Below are 22,428 nucleotides of genomic sequence, written 5' to 3'. Positions count from 1 at the left end.
CAACCCATGATGATCAGCTTTTTTGTGTGCTTGCTGTAGCCAAGAAAATTTTAATAGTCAAGAAAACCAGTGAAATAGGTTGTAAGGTCCAAATCAAAATGCTTTCTAAGCCAACTTGTGATATCTATATTCAGATAACATAGCCAGTAAAACAAGTCATTTGCTGAGCAAATTGAGTGATTTCCAACAGTAAAGTAACAGTAGTAAAACAAGTCATTTGATGAGCAAATTACGAGTGATTTCTAAGTTCAATTTCCACTCCTGTCCCGAACAGCAGCTGGTAATCGAGCCTAAGTGACTTCCAGCAGAAAACCACAGCAATTTGAATCTGTAGACTACTGTGTGAATCATTTGGGCCTGCAGTGGTAGTCAATCAAAGCAGGTGACTCTGAGTTCTTCATGAATAATTCATCAGTTGAAGGTTGGCAAAGTGGTTTAACTGCTGAAGGTTGTGGGTTTGAATCCTGGCATGTAAACTTTTATTTTCTCCTAAGCTACATGTACTAACTGATGGTTGCAATTTCAGTATTGTGCAAAAGTAATGCAAACAAATTCATCAAAGTTTCATCAGGCGAATTTTCCACAAAATGCTGTTGAAATTTTGGAAGATGTTTTGAAGCATTCTAATCGAAAAATTCACAATCTTTCTCAAAAATGCAAAGTAGTAAATTTTCAAGGTAACCAGACAGAAATTTGAGATAGCGAGAGTCAAAGCAACAAACTTTTGTGGTGTGAACCGGCATGAACAACTTCTCTGAACAAACTTATTTAATAATTGTTGGATGTTGTCCTTCAGTAGAATTTTAAATGAAAATGGTAAAAGTTCAATTGACGCCTTACACTACTGTAAAATGATATTAAAATCGTTTTAAAAAATCCAAGCTTTCGCCGATCTACGGCATCATCAGGGATAAGAAAAAATATTCTGCGTAAGGCTTATATACAGATGTAAAGTAAAAACGTGTGAAAAGCGAAAGAATGTGGGGGGTAAAATGCATGAGCTAAATAATAAGATACAAATATGAATAAAAATGAATGACATGATCTAAGTACAAAGAGTCTCTAAATATGTTAAAATAATTATTAGAATAAAAGGTCTGCAAATTCGCTGCATTCCTCTTGGGAGTTGAGGGCAGCTTTGTAGTTTCATATGTAAAACACTTCGAACAGTCGTAGATTTGCGGGGTCGTTTTCTAGTACAATGGTCTTGATTTCGATGCCTTTGTGGACTTTGTTTTGGCACTTTGAAATGTGTTTCTTCACGGAGGAGTTGTCATTGTTCAGGTGTTCTCTTACTCAATCGTGGATAAAGCGTGTAGTGCTCCTGATGTAGTATTGGTTGCAGTTGTTACACGTGATTTGGTAAACAGCGTTACGTAATAAGCACAATTTGGTGCTGGAGATAGGGCAGTTGGCCCTCGTGCATGTCCATTCCGTGTGACCTTTATGTCATGCATTGCCATAACTCTGAAATCCGAAATGCACTGGTTTCCAAACCAAGCACACTATTGAGCTGAAAATTTTAAACTGATATAAATTTAGCACCCTTTACACCTGATGAGGACAAAAACTTTCATGGCTCCGTAATGTTGGATTTTGGAATTTGATGACATGATATGAAAACGATCTATTAAGTGTCTATATCATCTGAGCATCCACATTAAGTGGGATCTCGGAAAAAAATGTAACTACAGATGCATGTTATCAGGAAACATTGAACACCTGCAATGTGCAGATAACAAGTGTCTGTAAAACAAGGTCGACTGTACAAGAGCATGTCCCTTAGGTCATAGAATGATCACAGAAATGTTTTAGTGCTACATAATATTATTCGCATCTGTAAGAAACAGGTCAATGTAAAAGAAAAGTATGATATCTTCGTAAAGACATTATTTTCAATAAGTGGAACAACGAAGCTGTGACGGATTGAAGCTTTCAGAGACGTATTGAACAGATTTAAATGACAAAAATTGATTGTTGATTGTTAAATGCACTATAATTTTGCTCAAAATCTTACTACATATCAACACAGGTCAGATCAGGGCAGATTGCAAAATCCGAGAACTGAGAATATGCCTCAGTTTGCTTTTTATAGCATTACACTCTCCCTATTCCCGTGAACTGTAAACACCAGGGGATAAGCTGCACCTTTTTACTCAAGAATTCTCCTTAAAAATTGGGGATGCAGGTTATCTGCGAGAACATCTGGACAACATGCCATAAATTTGCTTAAATTAACACTTTTCATCAAAAATTTATAAGATAGTATAGCACTGTAAGAACTTCATAAAACTAATAATTCTTAGTTTGCACATGACTAAAGAGCCACCAAAGTTATTATCCTCATCAGGCATAAGTGGCAGTAACTTTTCAGCTCAATAGCTTGCTTCGTCTGAAAACAGGCACCTTTTGAATTACAGAGTTAAATGTAAGGTGGTGCATGACATTAAGGATGTGTTTGTTGAAAAATATATACTAATCTAGTGATTTTTAGCCTTTTCAGAAGTTAAAGTATTAGGAAAAGTGCTTATTTAAATGTTTACTTGATCAGTTCAGATAATCAGTCACCTAGATAGCCAAAGCAAGTTTCCAGTTGTTTACACTATTTTCCGGCTGCCATGTTGGTGTTCCATGGAGGTACACCAACATGGCGGCTCCATACTGGGCTCTAAAAATTTGTGCAAAATATTTCAATGAATATTTGAAGTTTGAGAAAACGTAAAGACCTAAAACTTGGAGAAGTGTCTTGTTTATTTCTCTCCTATAACATCATAATTTCTTGACTTTATACATTGAATGGTTTTCGAATTATTTTTTTTATTGTGACAGTGTAACCCAAAAATATCAAAGTATTGCTCGTACACATTGGCCCCTAGCAGGACCATTTTTGTTCGCAAGCGTAAGCTTACATTTCTTGCTGTTAAAAAGCATTAACCCATTGACGCCTGAATGAAATGCCTGTGACCCACCCCTAATTCCCTGGCGTTTTTTTGGAATATTTCAGAGCGAGCGAAAGCACAAAAATAAACCATATGCGCAGTAACGACAGACACAAGATCAGGTTTCAAGACATCGTTTATTTAAAGTTGAATAATTGAAGGGTCAAAATATTAAAAATAATGACAAAAAGAACTCAACCTGATGTGTAAAACTGATAAGTAAACAAGAAATTATATTATTTCTTTACCGTGCAACAAAATGTCCCACAGAGGCTGAGAAAATTGACTTCGCCAAAATGAGTTAATTATTGACTTTGGAGGACAAAAAACGAAACCAAATTCAACAGAATTTCATTCTTGTACTATAACGGCTAACATTTGAGAAAACAACGAAAAATAAAAGCGAAGAACTCATGTAAAACTCAATCTGAAAACAAGAAAGCGAGTAATTTCTTCGCCGTGCGACGAAAATATTACAATGCTGCAAAAGAAAGATGAAAGTCGTAAATCAAAAAGACGACAAAAACAAGCGAATTATTTTGAGATCAGTCGTATTTCAACTGTGTTAATTAGAGGTCATTTAGTTCTTTTCTCAGCGGTTCTGTAGTAGCTGAATAAGACTCCAAAAAATATTTCAACGAAGCGAATAAACTAAATAAACGAAGTGCCAGGAGACCGCCGTAAAATAAAAATCCAGCGTGCAAATTACTGTTCACTTTTAAAACCTAAAATTCCCAAATACAGGGAACCAAATGAAAGAAATGCAGAAGGAAGTTCAATAACAATAAATTTTCATCCAAGCTGCGGCGAAGAAACCTATTTAAAAGCAAAAAATTGTTCAAATTTCGCAGACGTGCTTCGCTGCATAAACAGCATGTTCAAATTATTCTTCACACTAACGCGAAAGCTTGAGTTTTGTCCAACCGCTTTTGCAGTCATTTATATGCCCGTGGCTTTACCAATCATTCCGAAAGTTGAATTCAAGTTCGAAGTAATAATATACATTACCCTTTTTGTTTCTTAAGTCCGAAAAGCTGCTTTCAATCTGCGATCTGTCGTCAAAACTTACTTGAAAACGCTCCGATCTTCATGTTTTCACGGCAGTTGTGGGAAGAAAAACTTCTTCACCAGATAGTTTTGAGGATGCTGTACTCCTTGATCCTCCATTCTGAGGCCACCTAAACATTGATTTGTATTTTTCCTTTCTATTTTAAAGCCCAAATCAGTAATTTATCCGTGTTAGGGATGAAAACAAGACCTTGGAAGTTTTTAGATTTGGACCGCGACGCGCCATGATTACCTGCACTTTTCGAGCGCGCAATTTTAAGAAGAAAAACCATCTTTCTAGGACCCCTAAAGTCCTCTAAAAATATGTTCAGAAAGCCCATTCTGATTGGTTTATTTGTCCTCAAGAACAATAGAACAATAGGAGAACAAAAAGTCTTCAGGGAGGGTAGGAAAGGCAATTGTCCCCACATGCTTTTTTTCGGGCGGTTACGGGCGGCACAGGGAAATGGAGGAGTTTTTCACACGGGCGGTTACGGGCGGCACAGGCATCAATGGGTTAAACCTTCGTTAAAAAATCTTTGAACCAGTTTAAGGTTGCCATTTTAAGGCAGATGAACATCGTTCAGCAGGAAATCTCCATTCCACCACAAAGCTGTTTACATTGTCGCACTGAAATGAGCTGTGATCAAAGAAAGCTTCAAAAGCTATTTGTGCCCAGTACTCCAATTCAACTCCTGTGAAATGCCTGGCTACTAAGCTACACATGAACCAACAAAAGAGCTCTTGTGTTGAATGTAAAATTGTATTGAAAAACTGACAGGAATGAAAACAAAAATACTGGTTAAAAAATACCAGAGAGAGATCAAACATATGTCAAAGCTAGTAGACATCATTTCCATGCTATTGCAGAACAAAAATTATAAGTGATGGTTTCAGATTGAAGCATTCTCTGTTTTCAAAGTTGGTGAATTTTTGCAGGTTTGCTTTCAATAAAACAAGAAATTTACATGTAAAGATCTTTCTCAAGACTCCACTTTTAATTTATTTCGATTTCTATCCAAAAACGTTTTTTCAAAATTTGAGTTGCCAAACTTGAGGTGCGGCTTATCTGCAAGTGTGGCTTATCTGCCGGTGTTTAGGGTAGTTTGTAAGTGGACCAAAGAAGGTCTAAGGAGGATAACATACTAAAGGTAGTGGTGAATGGTTTACAGTCTTCAAAATGTACAATTTTCTTTACAACAGCTGTTTGTTTTCACCACTTCAAGCCTCCAGAGTGCAATAATTTTCCAATAGTGGGGCCTAACAGGCCTTTCAATTAAATTTTGTTTAGGAAGTGCTCAAAATTGGAAATCACCTGAAAATTGTAGTGGCCATAGTGATCTTGTATCAAGACGCTACCTACAGTCTATAATTGTGATTTGCAGGGGTTTTCAGTAACGCCAATGTAATTTTTGTCTGGAATACACATGGCTATAACTTGTATATTTAGTGGTTATATACTGCAGGGATCTATATTCACAGTCGTCCCGTCATCTGTGACAACAACAAAATCGTAGGGACCTAAACAATACAGAAACTTGTCCAAAAAGACAAGTTTATAATAATAATAATAATAATAATAATAATAATAATAATAATAAATTAGTTTGACTCCACTAGGAAAAAAAACATTTCTTAAATTTTGTTTCTGAGTTCCCTGCATCCTGACCACTTGTTATCCATTTGAAACTTGTAGAAAACAGATAGAGATTTGCAGCTTTCTTTCGCAATTTCGCGATTAAATCGTCATTTTGGTCCACCATCTTGGATGAAGTGAATGAAATCACTGCAGGTTCAATTTTCATTTTGTCAACCAATGATGCTCTGTACTGCATCCGCAGTACAAACAAAAAGAAATGCTAAAAACAAAAAACATGTGATGCAATTGTATCAGCAAATACGAGCAGGAAGAGCAAAAACGTTCCTTTCAGCCTTCATGGCAGTCGAAGAGGCCTTGGTTTTCTTCAGAAGGGCCTTATGCATATCCGCCTTATGTCAAATGTTAGGTTATATTTTGCTTTTTACGCTCTGAATTTCCAGAAAAAAGCTCAAAACAAGTTTCTGCTCCACAACAAAGCAAAAAACTTTGTCTCACTTCAAGTTTTGAAAACAATAATTTTGTCTTCACTTCAAAAAACAGCAAAATGTTGATTTCAGGTCAACAGGCGATCTTAAAGACGTTTTTTTCACTTAAGAAACAGTAAAATGTTGATTTCATGAGAATGCATGACCACAGAGAAGCTCATTTCACATAAAAAACAGTTCAATGTTGATTTCATGTCAACGCGAAAGCTCTAAGATTTTGATTTCACTTAAAAACACTAACATCTCATTAATTTCAGGTCAACGGGCCACCTCACAGGCGCTTTTTTCACATAAGGAACAAAAATGATGAAATGTTGATTTCACAAGAATGTGTGACTGCAGAGATGCTTGTTTCACTTTAAAAAAAACACATAAGTTGATTTCACATCAACGGGAAAGCTCAGAGATGTTGATTTCACTTTTAAAAAATACACACATGTTGATTTCACATGGAAAGGCAACCTCAAAGACGCTTTTTCACTTGAGAAACAGTTAAATGTTGATTTCACGAGAATGCGTGACCACAGAGATGCTCATTTCACTTAAAGAAGGCAGTTGTTGGCCATTATCTGTGGTACTCCCTGTGTCAATAACTACGTAACTCGGATTATGGGGCATCAAAGGAACCAAAGAATCCTTGCCCAAAGTGGTTCTTTAAAACGTGCTGATGACTTACAGGTTTATCAAGGCTTTATGATGCCTCTCAACCACCAGGCAGGCATGCAAGGTGTTTTACATGTAAAAGAGCACTTAAGAGCTTCATATCTCTTTTCTGTCCAATAGTATTTCCGCTGGCGCTTACTCCAACTTAGCGTTGTGTTTCATGTCACAATAACCGATGTAAACAACCTGGTTCCCAGATTCCCACTTAATTTCCTATTTTCCTTTGGCTTACTAGAGGACAGCAAAGATTCTGAGGGATTTGATTTTGACTTTGAAACCTATATACAGAAGCTACATTTTATGTGTCGTATTGGCATAGGACGCCGCCATCTTTACTTGAGAGAAAGCTATCTAGACTCAGGCAGATTTTCTTCCAGAAATGTGCAGCATTTAAAATATAACTTGTAGTTAATTTCCCAAGATTGAGGCAACCCCTAGGATTTCACGGTAATGGTCGTTTCCAGTATCATGTCGTTACTGTGATTCAGAAATAACAGAATCAAAAAACTGTTTGCCATGGAAATCTTCAGCCTTGCTGATCAAAATTTATTTGATAAAAGGTTTTTTTTTTCTTTTCTAATTCTCAACAAGAAGAGTAATTCTTTTGATTAGCACTCTGATTATATATGAAACTAAAACATTTTCCACCTTATTGCATCCATCCCAAAGTGCATTGCATGGCATGTGAACGGGCAAGTAAAATTTTGCCAGGGCAAGTATGTCATCTGGCATACTTGCCCTGCTGACAACTTGGAGAAAAAACTAATATGGATCCCTCTACCAGTAGTACCCAAGAGACAATCCTTAGATTATTTAACTTTTAAGTCACCTTTAGTTCACTAAATTCCCAATCCAGATATTCTCTGAACAGGGACAGGTGAAGAAGATGAAAAGTCGTCTTTTCAGGCTTTGTTATTCTGTAATAAAAGGCAAAAATAAATAACCTGTTACCGGTAAACAAAGTAATTCATTCCCTTCCCACAATCTACAGTTTTATCAAAGGAAGACTTAAACACCCCCACACATAAAAATTTGTTGTGCATGTATACATGTATACATAATCCTGTGTGAAAGTGTGTCAGTAGTAATGGAGACCAAACATTTTTTTTTAAATAGCTGGGGCTAGCAGTGGACCAATATAACAACAACAACAACATTTATTTATACCAAAAAAAAAGGAAAGAAGAATACAATAATTTGAAGCTTATAAATGAGGTATTAGCTGCCTATAACAACCATAAGGCTAAAAAAATTAAGCAGTTATCTAGTGGATACGACAAAAATTACAGTAATGTGTATTAAAATAATATAAAGCAAAAGTAACTTAATAAAAATTATTAACAAACATAGAAGCCTCAACTGTGCTCTGTTGTGTTGTACAGCACACAGGAAGCAGTAGAGCAGGAAAGAAGTGTAGGGGGAAACATGAGATGAAGTCAAGTGTTTCTCCCTACTTCTTGAGTGCCCTACCACTTCCTAAGTGCTTGACAACAGAGTACAGTCAAGGCTTCTTTATATGTTTTATGATAAAGAATCTATTAATTTTCCAGACATTTGGCTGCATTTTCAAACCAAACTTTATTTTCCAAACGGGAAAAAGTGGCATCAGCCTGCATCTGTTCTCTGATAAACCACACCAAAATAAGCCAATCATGATCCTTGTTAAAATTGTTCAAATAATCTGATTGGCTAACGAGACAACAGCTGACAATCACAAACTGGACTTCTGCTAAACTTTCGGTTTTGAGTGGCTTTCGAGAGGAGAAAGTTTGAAGTTTGCTTTTAAGTTTAATCTTTAAGCACCTAAAGGTTTCTTGTCCAGAGGAATCAAGCTGCATTAAGGCTCATGAAAATGTAATTTTTTCCAATGGAAATTACAAAACAAGAAGCTCAGAGCTTACGGATGAAAATGCAAAATACTGAGCTCTATTTGAAAGGAGCTCCAGTTATTTACTACTGGCTGCTGCTTGCAGCTGCTTACAGCAAGATTGCCTGAACTAACATCAAAGTTGAAAGACTAAACTGCTCCCACTGGTTCTACTCTGAGTACAGGAGAGAATATCAGAGCAATCTTTCAACTGATCACTCGTTGGGTGAGTGTACAGTAGATATGAAATTGTTATGGTTCACTTCGCTGAGATGACCAGAGCTGACATCGCTAGTTAGCAAACGAGTGTTACTACACTCCATGTATGTGTTGTTTGAGCATTTTTACAAAAAAAAAAGCTTCTCAATATAAACTGAAACAGCTCAATTGGTGTTTTCTGCCATTATTTTACATGTATAGTGTAATTTCTGCTTTTGTAACAAATATAATGTCTTTTATCTAAGCATTCAGTAGGTTGACAATTTGTTTATTTGGCTACATGATTATTGTTTTGTATGCAGGAATCTAGCAAAACTTGTTGTTTTATTACAGTTTTAACACTACTGTTGTCAAAAATGGCCTCCATGCAGCCATGTTTACTGCAAACAAATAGCTTGTTTCCCTTGTGTTTGTCTGAGTCACAGGGAACGTTTAATTTCAGTCAAATTTGTCAAAATTCCGAAGCAAGAATTTGAAAGCCAGCTTACCGTCACCAATCTGTGCATCTGTTCTCTGATAAAGCACACTGTTTCAGCCAATCAGAGCGTGAATTATGTGGAAACTTTATAATAAATAGATATATAAGGGTAAGGAAAAAATAGTCATCAAATAGAACGCAGCTGAACAAGAACAATAACTATTAGAAAGTGAAGCTATTTTGTTAACCTAAAACATGAAAATGAGATATGATGTGTTTCCAGCAATTTCCAAAACTGATAACTTGAAATACCACAATAAGGGTATCAACCTAATGACCCATCGTTGGTAACATATTATAGACCTGAAAAAGGCTATTTTTCTTCATCATGGAAAGGTACAATATACTGTAACAACACATTGTTGCTTGTCTCATGATTTTCTGTACATTTATTTCCCACTTAGGAAAAAGACAACTCAAGAACAATACAGAACAGTTGGACCAGAATTACAACTTCAAAAATTGAAATACCTAGTGGAACAATTACTGGTCTCCATTTGATACATTGTATTTTTCTCATTGCCATTAATCATGCTGGCACTGACCGGTGCTGGGGATCACTAATTATATTCTTTTTCATTCACTAAAAGTCTATCTTTGAAGATTTCTAAAAACAAGTTTAAGCTAGGGGGATTGTTGTCTAGCTTCCAAAAGTAGATATGCCATTTGGGAATAAGGATAACGTACTTTAGTTAACAATTATGTATGTGAGCTCATTGAGAATGAACCCATTCACAGTCCTTCTACCTCACTTATCTCATGATTTAGTCCCTTGAAATGTAGATTGCATCAATTCAACTACTCAGTATCCCATGGCTGTATTATGGTAAGTCACAGTTCACCAGCTTTTAGTAATGGAATTGATGCCACGATCACAGTCCCTGAAGGCATCAGACAGCATTGCCAAGAACATCAAGCTGAACAGCATCAGGGCCAGGACACAACCCTGTTTGACTCCGTTGGTCACTGGGAAGGCTTCAGATGGTTCACCGTTGTTGAGGACTCTGGCCATCATGCCATCATGGAATTGGCAGACGATTGTGATGAAAGTGCTCAGGCAGCCGAATTTCTCCATGATCTTCCAAAGGCCTTCCCAGCTGACCGTATCGAAGGCCTTGGTCAGGTCAACGAAGGTCGTGTAGAGGTCGCAATGCTGTTCCATGCACTTCTCCTGGAGCTGACGAGCAGCAAAGATCATATCACTGGTCCCACCACCCACACAGAAGCCACATTGGCTCTCAGGGAGGTGGCCTTGCTCCAGGTGCTCCAGCAAGTGGTTCAGCAGGACACGGGCCAAGATCTTGCCTGCTATAGACAGGAGGGATATTCCTCTGTGGTTATCGCATGCCTGGCAATTGCCCTTCCACTTATAGATGTGCACGAAAGTCTGGGAGAGAAGAGGAATCAGCCTCAATACCAAGCTCAAAGTCTACCATGCTGTGGTCCTCACCTCCCTACTCTATGGCTGGGAAACCTGGACTGTGTACAGATGGCATGAGAAGCTGATCAACAACTTTCATCTGCGGTGCCTCCGAAACATTCTCCACATTCACTGGCAGGACAAAGTCTCGGACACAGAAGTCCTGAAGCAGGCAGACCTTCTCAGTGCCACCACTGTCATGTGCAAGGCCCAGCTGAGATGGGCAGGCCACGTCTCCCACATGCCAGCTGACTGTATTCCAAAGCAGCTCTTCTACGGGGAGCTCTGCTCTGGCAAGTGCACAGTTGGAGGGCAGCGAAAGCGCTACAAGGACAGTCTAAAAGTCTCCCTAAAAGACTTCAACATCAGCATTGAGTCCTGGGCGTCTCTTGCCTCCGACAGACCCTCCTGGTGCCAACTCACCACCAAAGGAGCCCACGCAGCAGAGGAACGCAGGTCCCGTCAAGCCGAGGAGAAGCGAGCAGTACGCAAGGAAAGAGCCACCAGTACTAACAGCACAGCCCCTACCCACTTCTGCCCTACCTGTGGGAGAGGCTTCCTTGCCCGGATTGGTCTCATCAGTCACCTCCGGACACACCATAGAAATTTATTTTTAACAACCTAGATGTCTTTGGTCATCTTAGACTACGAAGGACGAACAACATAGCTGATAAAAATGGTATTAACTAAAGGTCATACCACTGAATTGTACTGAGCATCTTTACTGCAAGTAATAATATATTTTTCACATCATTTAACACACCATTAGGAGATTTCTTTCAAGCTAAGCTCAACAGAGAAATAAATGAAGGGGTGCATTGAAAAAGACCCCAAGTGACATCTGATAGACTGCATGACTCTCCTAGCAAATTGCTTTTTGTTTCCTAGTATGAAAAAAGGAGAATTCAACATGAGATCTTGAGTCAGTTAAGGCTTTTATCCACGCACCCCTTCAAATGGTGTTTCTCTCCTAAAAAAGCAAATTGGCTCCCACTTTTTAACGCAAAAATTAAAATGGCAAATAGGTGACTAAATATGTCACAACCTAAAGAAAAGATAACATTTCTGCTTCGAGATAAATTATTTTCATTTGAATGCTGTAAAGAACACTTTGTCAGGAAATGCTGGCTTGCAGTGAACTTTTTAATTTGTTTTATCACTTTCATTTCTTTCCCATTAAAATAGTTTATAATACAGGACCAAAGACAAGTCTATTGAAAGACTCTAATATGTTAATGTAAGAAATGATTTGTCAGCAAATTAATTATCTTCCCTTTCAGATTACTTGTCCATTCCCAAGGGAAACCTCCCAGGTCCAATATTTTCTGAAAGTTCTGTCCATATTGTGCAAGACAGAGTGACCCCCCCCCCCACCTTTCACTACATTTTGCTAAAAAATTATACATAATATGATTATGAAGTGGATGAAGTTTGAGAAGTGTTTCTAATACTCCCGCTTTTTCAATGGAATCATCTTAAACACAATAATAAATTTCAAACTTCCTTTATTGACACGTACTTGCAAGGGTGATGTAGCAGCTCTCGTAAGGTCTCACATGAATGGCTCGCTACCATTTGAGAGAACAATAAAACAAACAACAGAAACAATGCCCCTAGCCCTAAAAAAATAACAGCTGCTAACAATGAAGAGAATTACAAGCTTACGAGAGCTGCTACACTTCTGATTTTCAAGTCATTTAAACAAACCTTTTGGCAGCTTTTCCAAACCTCACTTCTTCTCGAAGCAGAGAAAAATGAGGTTCGTGTGATGAGAGCCCAAGCATTATCTGGTAAAGTAAGAAGATCAATAACATCCAGCATAAACAAAACAATAATTATATTTAAAGTAAGACCAATGACCAAAAAGGAAGAAAAGTACGATCAGGTATCTTTGATGGCAAATAAAGGAAGAATTTAGGGTTTTATTAAGACAAAAAGTCACCACACTGTAATTTTTAGTAATCTTATTGTATTTCTTAAATGTGATTCTTATATGTACTATTAAAGCTGTGGTTTCGTAGATATTTTCATTTGTTTACTTTTTAAGTTCTACAGGACCCTTTTGATAACAGTACTATTAGTACTGATGGGCTTATGCTGTTTTAACATTTGTTTTACTATTATTATTATTATTATTATTATTATTAGTATTAGTATTAGTATTAGTATTAGTATTATTATTATTATTATTATTATTATTATTATTATTATTATTAAGATTTGTACAGCTATTGATGATATTGAAGCTGGTTTTGTCATTAGCTCCGGGCAACAACAAGTTGCCTAGGGAAGCCAAGAAACACCCCTTGTTTGCTTTTTCTCTTCTTTCTACATCTCCAGCACCTTTCTAAGAATTCTTGCCGACCCCAACAATGCACATCTCTGGATCAGTCCAACAAGAATGCCCACCTCAATGGCTCTCAGATTGTCATTCAATCTCAGTGGTATTGATCCCAACGCTCCCACTACCACTGGAATAACCTTTGTCCTCACACCCCACATTTTTCAAACTTCTCTTGCTAGATCTTGATACTTTTCAACTTTTTCATCTTCCTTCTCTCTCACCCTATTATCCTCTGGAATTGCCACACCTATAATCTGACAGCTCTTGTCTCTCTTGTCAATGATCACCAAATCCGGTCTCTTAGCCCCTATTTCATGGTCTGTTCGCACACTGAAGTCCCATAGAAGTTTGTAATCCTCATTTTCAAGCACACTGTCTGGAACATGGTCATACCATCTCTCCTTTCGTTCACACCCACATTTTCCTGACAGGTCCCAATGGATTGCTCTAGCCACGTTATCATGTCTCCTTTTGTATTCTTTTTGTGCCAGTTTCAAGCACGAACTTACAATATGGCTAATGGTCTTGTTACTCTGCTTACAGATTCTACATTTCGGGTCATTCTGTGACTTGTCAACCATCGTTTTAATATAGTTTGTTCGTATTGCTTGATCTTGTACAGCAATGATAAGAGCTTCTGTTTCTCTCTTGAGCTTTCCTTCTTTTAACCAGGTCCATGTTTCCTCACTTCTTTGTTCTTCACCCTGTCTTGCAAACTGTCCATATAACAGCTTTTCTTTCCAGTCTTGAATATTTTCAGTTCTTCTCCTCGCTTTAAAGTTGGCAGCTGTTTCTCTATTCTCATCCCGATCCCTCCTGACGGCTTTTAACAGTTCTTCCTCGCTTGTTTGGACATAACATTCTAGCGAAATCTTTGCTTGATTGACACAATCCTCTACGGATATCAAACCTCTCCCTCCGTCCTTCCTTGGCACATAAAGTCGTGCCACGCAGTCCCGTGGATGGAACCCTCCATTCATGGTTAGCAATTTTCTTGTTCTGCGATCTAGGTCCCAAAGTTCTTGTTTCCTCCATTCAAGTATTCCTCCTGCATATCTAACGAATGACACTGCCCAGGTGTTTATGGCTTGTATCAAGTTTCCACCATTCAACTTCAACTTTTTTAACGCGTCGTAAGTATTCTTTCCTGATTTTGTCCTTCATTTGGTCATGAAGCATGTCACTGGCCTCAAGCACTCCTAGATACTTGTACCCTTCACTTTCTTCCATTGCTCTTATTGTAGTGTCATCTGGTAGTGTTATGCCTTCTGTCTGTGCCAGTTTGCCACGTTTTATGACCAAGACAGCACACTTCTCAATGCCAAATTTCATACCGATGTCATTGCTGAATATTCTCACTGATTGTATCAGTGAGTCCAGTTGGCACTCACTTCTGGCATAAAGCTTTAGATCATCCATAAAGAGAAGGTGATTGACCTTTGCATTGTTGGCATATGTGTATCCCACTTCGCACTTTCTGAGAACTAGGGACAGCGGAATCATGGAGACCACAAAAAGGAGGGGGGATAGGGAATCACCCTGGAAGATGCCTCTTTTGATGGAGACACTTCCAAGACTTTCTCCATTTGATGTAAGTTCCGTTTGCCAGCCATTCATGGAATTTTCCAGTAAGGTCTTAACATTTTGAGCTGCACCAAATAGTTCTAGACATTCAAGAATCCAGGAATGCGGTATCATATCGTAAGCCTTCTTATAATCGATCCAGCCCATTGCAAGATTCTTCTTTCTTGATTTGGCCTCTCGTAAGACCATTTTATCAATAAAGAGCTGGTCATTGGTTCCTTGGGAGCCTTTCCTGCAACCTTTCTGCTCATCCAGTAGTACGCTCTCGGTATCCAGGAATTCGTAGAGCTTGTCAGATATTATCCCTGTTAGCAACTTCCACATTACAGGTAAACAGGTTATGGGGCGGTAATTTCCTGCTACTGTGCCTTTCTCTGGGTCTTTCATTATAAGGACAGTTCTTCCCTTGGTCATCATCATCATCATTATTATTATTATTATTATTATTATTATTATTATTATTTTGGTTATGTCACCAAGGAATTAAAGGTAGACTACTTCAGTACATGTACATGTTTAACAATAATAATAACAAATAATTTTTATACAGGATAACTCTTCAGTAGACAAGTACTGTTATCAAAGGGGTCCTGTTTAAAAGAAAAATGTAAAATATATGTTGTGAATTCCTTTAATGACTTAAAATTTCTCAATTAAAGCTCAGCATAAGATATTCTCTCACACATTGATCGCTTTCATAACAAGAATTTAAATGCAACATGATCGCTTCCCATCTCAAGTCTCTAAAAAATCACTAATTAACGCAACACCTATGTTGCGTCACAGCAACTTCTGACACACTCCCCCAACATGTCTCTGAAGGAGATATACATGACTGTTCACAGGAAAACATGCTTTATTGCTTATCCGTTAAACAGCTAAAACTATCGTAAAAAGCTGGACCGGTAACGTGCATATCATTAGTGAATCAAATTCGAGGATTTAGGATTCCGGTCAGCTCTGATGCTTGAGAAAGAAATAAATATCGTTATTCTGCTCTTTAACTGAGCCATTGCTGTCTCTGATCAGTATTTCTGTGGAACGTCACGATAATTCATTAGTCTGCTTGTAATAACCATAAAGTCTATGGCCTTATGATGGGACTTCGTTCACTCAGCCATTGTCATGCACATTGCAGTGTAACTAAATATGAGTAGATTCTCTCAGGTCTCCCTTGCCGTACGATAAACTTCCTCAGTCTCTTCAGGTACTCTGCAATTTCTAGCTTCAGTAAGAGATCAGATAAACTCCTCATGTAAGGCTGCAGGCATATAAGAGGACACTATACCTTCCCTTCTTGTTGCTTAGATACTTGTTATCGTATAGGTATATTCTGTGGTGGCTTGTACAACTGGTTCGTCTGCTCTCTGGACAACGCCCATTTTCTTCTGATCCTCAATAACTTCTCCATATTCACAAGTCAGGTTCTGGTGCCCAACCCTCTTGTTCAGACTTCCAAGTCAACACAAACTTCCCTCTTTGTTGTTCGGCAACACAGGATGATCTCCCCGCCAGAGCAGACCAGTCTCATACCAACCATCTTTGTCTCACACAAGTTGCTCTTTGAATTCAGCATACACGCTAACCTCGCCGTTTGAGGGTGTGGCGGAAAAGTCAAGTACATCAAGGCAGCAAAGTTCCTTGTAATCCAGGTGTGATGTCCGCATTCGTAACAAGTTTGCTAGGTCTAGAGGTTCTTTACCTGGCGACATGATGATCCAGGAAAAGTTTGTCAACTCAGCAACAGACTGAGCAGGTTCGCTGACTTTCAGGGCGGGCAACGCTTGGTGTTCAGAGTGTTCATTACGACCCCCAACAAAATGGGGGTTCTCTGCAATCATTTCTCCACACTTTGGGTTATCAAGGAAAAGTAGCTGTCCTTTATCTACTCTAGTGACTTCTGCAGGCATTGAAAACTTTTCATCAACTTAAGAAATCTCAATCATTGCCAGCTCATCTTCTCTCATTGAAGTTACAAGTGACATCTCTGTCTTTCAGACTTCTTTCTTTTGCTTACCACTTGAAATTCGGTCTAAAAGCACAGCAGATGCATAGAAACCTGCTGCTCCTGTGTCCAACAATGCTTGAGATATCATTCCAACAAGTGACATCTCTACCTTTCAGACTTCTTCCTTTCACTAACCACTTGAAAGTCGGTTTAAAAGCATGGCAGATGCATAGCAACTTCCCACTCCTGTGTCCAACAATGCTTGGCATTTAATTCCCTTGACTTTGACAATAACAACTGGATATGTCAAGTGAGCCATTGTCATTCCTGTGTTGACAAGGAGTGCATCGATTTTGCTTTCTTGACAAATGGACGTATGATGTTTTTGATTGCATATTTGACACCTTAATTGGCTCTTACACTCATCTGCATGATGTCTTGCTCTGGTGCAATTAAAACACAGTCTTTTCTCTTGAAGTATTTTATGCTTCTCATCTACTCCAGTGACTTTAATACAATCAATTGACCTGTGCTTGGTATCTTCACAGTAAACAGGGTGGTTTTAGAGGTGGATCTCCATTCTGTGGGCTCTTCTCTGTGATGCTTTCTTCTAATAAATTGATGTCAGTCCACTTCTTTAGTTCTACAAGCAGATCTTTAAAACCCAAGTCCTGCCATCCTTCAATTCCACACATCAGATTGGCTTTGATTCCTTTGAGCTTATCCAAAGTAGATCTTAGGGGTGTAACAATTCATATTTCTTGCAATTCGATTCAGTTTCCATTATTGCCTTTCAATTTCAATTATTTCAATCAATTGTGCAAAACATTAATGTTTTGAATATGGCCTCGTGTCCTTTACAATAAAAGCACTGATAGACTTTGTTATCGCCATTGCCCTGTTGCCTGACCGTGGCAACTTATTCTTCATAACATCCTGAATTTTTAACTGTCCTGTTCCAGTACAGTTTTTCGTACCCGGTGTCTTTGAGTCCAACACTTCTGATATCAATGCTGTGTTGACGTTTTAAGCATGCGCTCATGCTTGAAGTTGAACCAGCACAATATTAACACTAGAATGTTGCTGAGCAAATTTTGCAGATAGTTTTAGACTTGTCTGTTGTACCATCTATAGCCGGAAAACCATAACATTTCCACACAGTGGATCGAAAAGATGCAGGTGGATTCACAATCCCTTGGTCATATCTCACCATGCTTGAGAACCTGACAATGAGCATGTCCCATATGGTTTGCCTTATTTGGAAATTCTCAATTCTCACATTTTAAAAGAGTTCTGGATTCTGATTTCACAATATAATAACTCACTGAGGGCACCCTGGGAAAGGTATGCAAAAAATCGAACCGAAATCATGGAATCAAAGAATCCTGAATCAAACCGAACGGTCATAATCACAATTAATCAAGAATTCGATTAATCGTTACACCACTAGTAGATCTGATGTTTGCTTTGACATCTGAGAGCTGTCCAAGTGTGTCCAAACTTTGTACATTAAATCTTAGTTGCTTGTCAAATTCCTTGACCTTTTGTGGATTTGTTCCACTGACAACCAGCAGCTCCATGATATTCTTCACAAAAGCATTTTCGATTTCTGTTGGCTGACTATATTCTGCTTTGAGGATGGCTTTCACATTTTCATATCCCTCCTCAGTGAATGGTAATCCGTCAATATCAGCTTTCATGTGTTTCTCTACTAGCCCGTCAAATATCCAAATTTAGTGAGGGGTGGCAGGCCAGTGGAGTCTATTTCAGAAGTAAATTTCCCCCAGAAGGGAAGCTGCTTCTATCTTTCCATTGAACTTCATTATTGACAGCTTGGGAAGTTTGGCTGCTGAAGATAATTTCTTCTCTTTGATCATAGACTTTAGCACGTCCACAACATTGACTACACTTGTAATTGATGTTTGGAGGCGTTCAGAGGCTAGTCGGTCTCGTTTGCCGATGATATCATCCATCTTGTTGAGCTTGAAGTGCAGCAGTTTGATTTTCCCATAATTAACTTGGCTAATTGCTTCTCTGTCATTGTTACTCGGTTTAAATACTTTGCTCTTGTTTGAACGCTCTCACTGATAACTGTGCCGACGGAGGTGCCACTTGTGTCATGAATTCCTTTAATAACCTTAACTTACTCATTTAAAGCTCATTATGAAGTATTCTCTCTCACACACATTGATCGCTTTCGTAACAAGACTTAAAACGCAACACAATCCCTTCCCATTTCAAGGTCTAAAAAATCTCTAATTAGCACCACACCTATATTGTGTCACATCAATTTCAGACATATAAACTAAACTAAGTTCAAAGATAAAAAGGTAAAATAACTATCTAACAATATGCTAATACTGATAGCTAATGCGAACTACGTTAATTACACTATGAATGTTTTAAACAAGTTACTGATTTGAATTTCATGTTAAGCCACATCATGGATGTAACAAGTAAATGTTATATACTCCACAGAATGTTGTCCTTGATTTCCAAACATGTATTATGCATGAACATGACTATGATGGTAACTTTGGTAACCTGGATGTTGGCATTCTGTTCATTAAGGTGGTTGTGAGAAGCATAAGGTAATAGTGGCAGTTACAGTATACATGACTTTATGGGACAAATGCATTTAATATTCATAAACATTAGATTAAAGGAGGATGCAGTAGGCTAGATATATGAGTGGTTAATTAAAGTACTGAATTTCACTAACCAGATCAGCATCCAAGCCATATAAACAGTGCCTTGTGTTGGGATCATAGGCAGCATGCATCTTCTCTGATCTGATAAACTCCATTATCTTATGCTCACCTTCACCAGGTGTCTGATAGAAAACATTCATAGCATTAACATCCCAAGTAATAATATTATATATACACTATACCAAGCCTACAAATAATTTTTGTCTATAGGCAGGTCATTTGTCAGGACAAGGACAAGTTTTGACCTGACAAAAAGCCAGTCTGGTCGGACAAAAAAAATTGTTTGTCGTTAGAAATTAAAAAGAGACATTTGAGACGTTTTGATGTTTCAGTGTAGACTCTTTGCCAAAATATGGGTTGCAAATTTGAAAAGCTTAAGAATGGCTGACTGTTACGATCGAGAAATGCCGGTCAACGTCCCATTTGACAAATCGCTCATATTTTGCCCAAAGATACCCTTAAGTGACCTAATTCTAAAAATCATATTTAAAGGTTCCAGCGCATTTTTATTTTTCAGAAATTCGCGAAAATTTGAAAGCGCGGTCAAAGTGCGGTTTTTCATGTAATAAAATTACCGAAATAAGGTGCGAGGACGAAGCACTGCATAATTTATCTCAATGCATACCCTAGTCTCGATTTTGGTCACTCCAGTGACCATAGATTGAAAACGTGACAGAAAATTGGCGTTACTTTCGATTCTCACCAAATTTGGACAGTGGGATGATCTCATCATTAGCCAATAACAGGCCATTTTTCAGCTCTTTTCATCATATCCCCCCCTCGGGAGATTTTTGGCAAGTTAGCTAATTAAGTATGCAAGCCAACGTAATGGCGGACGCTCTCGGCGAAATGTTTATTTGCTCAAAATTGGGGCAAAATCTTTCGGAGATGGAAGTCAGGACATTTGTAAGGATACAGAAAGTAATTTGGGACCAGTTGCTGGCTTCTAAGGCTGAATTTATCCAGAAGTAAGCTGTATTTTCATTTTCGTGCCAAAAGCCACGCAGTGAAATATTATCGCCTTGTTATGCTATCCTGTTCTGTTTTTTCTCTTGGTCTTTTTTCTAGCTTGCCGAGGCCATTCTTTCGTCTAAATCAGTTGAAAAAAGTTCGAAAATGATGTTCCCATTCAAGTTTAAGCTCTCAGGTGATAATTCTCGAGTTTTTTGGCCGAAACGTCGGCTTTGTTATGTCCGTGTTTTTCGGTTCCTATGGGCGACCGTAGCGCCCTTTGTTAGGTCAAGTCTGAGAAGTGTGGTCGCAAAAAAATTCTAATTAATTCTGGTTTTGTTCGATTTCGCTGAAATTTTAACACGATAAAGCTGGATTGTTAAGGAATAGATTTACATTCTACCGATGTGTGGTAGCTATTAACACTAAAGTGATATATCGCTTCAAGGTCAGGGTTTTGAAGAGACTTTTTTTACAACGTGTGGGTTCGACGTGATTTTGTAATCGGAGGATTTTGTTGACCCCAAAGGAAAAAATATCCCGAAAAGGTCATTTCATCGACGATTCAAACGAATATAAATATGTATATGTTCCGAACTAACTTTCTGGTGAAAAAATATAATTTTTGACGCGCGCTGGGTTTTTAATTTTTTTCCCGCGAAACACAGGGTATGTGAAGAGTTTAAGCCTTAAAATAAACTCAATTGACTTCAAACTTCACACAAATGTGGAACAACCACTCTAATTTATTCCTCGCTTTAAACTAATCTCAGATATGTTGATATAGTGGTTTTCTGAACCATTTTAAAAACAGCTATGAAGCGTGTGAAAAATAATGATAAAATGTAGGTCATGTTTAGCAGCATAAAAATGCATCTGGTACCTCACTTTCTGATTATTTTACTTTACAGCCTTAAAATATCATTATTAAAGATATACCATGCCAAGTTTCATGCTCGAACTTGCAGTATTTCCCTTTGTGAAAAACGAAAATCTATGTCAATGTGTTGGGCGCAAATAACACAATAATCATGCACGAACAAGAGACAAATCAATTTCAATGGCGAAAGTAAAAGGCTGTCATTAATTAGAATCCCGTCAATTCACTGCTATCAGTAGAAACATAACGTCCACTGCATAAAAACTGTTTTTAGACGTTTTCGAACCATTGCGCGTTAACTTTGTTTAATTTTGTGTCCGCCGTCATGTCTAGATTGTCATCGCGTGTATTTCCTTAATGTAAACAACACGTGAATGGTTGTCACAACAAACGCAAGAGGTTTCCTGGAACCTTAATGTTTTCGATTCACCAAAACGCTTTAAGTTCGTTAAGACACAATAATGGGTCAACTTGGAATGCTGTTTAGCATCAAGGACGTTAAAGGACTGTAAATTAATCGAGTTGAAATATCTTGAAGCAAATCAAAATCGCGCCCTTATTCTAATTTGGTAAACAGCCGATCTCCGTTCAAGTTCAAGAAGTCGAGAGGTTAATCCGGCAATGTATTACCGGTACAACAACAAAATCAAACCGAGATCATCAAAAGTTTAAGTTTAAAAGTGTAAGTTTAAAAGTGTAGTGGCAAGTTCCAAATAAATTTCGCCTATATAAATTGGAAACAAGATGTGAAACGGTCTGACCCGAAACAAATAAACAAAATATTGATACGACTAATTTAACCCGAAAATGTTACAGAAAACATACCTAAAAGCCGTCGATTCCCCTCAATACCACTCCGCATTGCCTCAAAGAGCCCAAGCTTTCTGCTGTAAGAATCAGGGACCTCATGAATATGTATTTATTATATCGGCAACCATGCTGCGTGGCTGATATTCGAGACTCAGTAAAAGTTGTCACACAACCGTACGAGCAGCCCAGTCACGCTTTCACTGCTCTTGCGCAAATTTCCAACATTTCGCAATTTACATGAACCGACTACAAGTTTAAAGTAGTGACAGTAGATTGAAATGCGCTTTTTGAAGCTGTCCTATCGAGGAACAATTATTTCTTGTTTCTGAATGGCTCTTAGTTGTAGCTACAGTCGGGGAGGGGGGGAGAGGGTATTCCCGGAAATTTCAGATATCTGTATGCTGTGGAAGATTAAGTGGTCTCCAGCTCTTAACACCAACACTGAAACACTAGATGATTCTCCAAGTATCACAGGGATCACT

The 22,428-nt window shown here is 38.1% G+C and overlaps 1 protein-coding gene across 1 annotated transcript in view; it reads right to left on the bottom strand.

Moving 5' to 3' along the window:
- Positions 1-22,428, bottom strand: part of LOC145482657 (5'-3' exoribonuclease 1-like) — a 252,391-nt gene that overhangs the window by 195,582 nt on the left and 34,381 nt on the right. Inside the window, exons 6-8 of the mRNA XM_081461264.1 lie at positions 19,317-19,427; positions 12,426-12,505; positions 7,564-7,651 (exon numbers count right to left, since the gene is read on the bottom strand). Coding sequence (XP_081317390.1) covers positions 7,564-7,651; positions 12,426-12,505; positions 19,317-19,427 — 279 coding nt within the window. The remainder of the gene's footprint in view (positions 1-7,563; positions 7,652-12,425; positions 12,506-19,316; positions 19,428-22,428) is intronic.

Source organism: Orbicella franksi, chromosome 3, assembly GCF_964199315.1.
Source record: "Orbicella franksi chromosome 3, jaOrbFran1.1, whole genome shotgun sequence".
NCBI classification, from domain to species: Eukaryota; Metazoa; Cnidaria; class Anthozoa; order Scleractinia; family Merulinidae; genus Orbicella; species Orbicella franksi.
The sequence above is the reverse complement of the archived record's forward strand: the minus strand, read 5'-3'. Positions and strand labels throughout refer to the sequence as shown.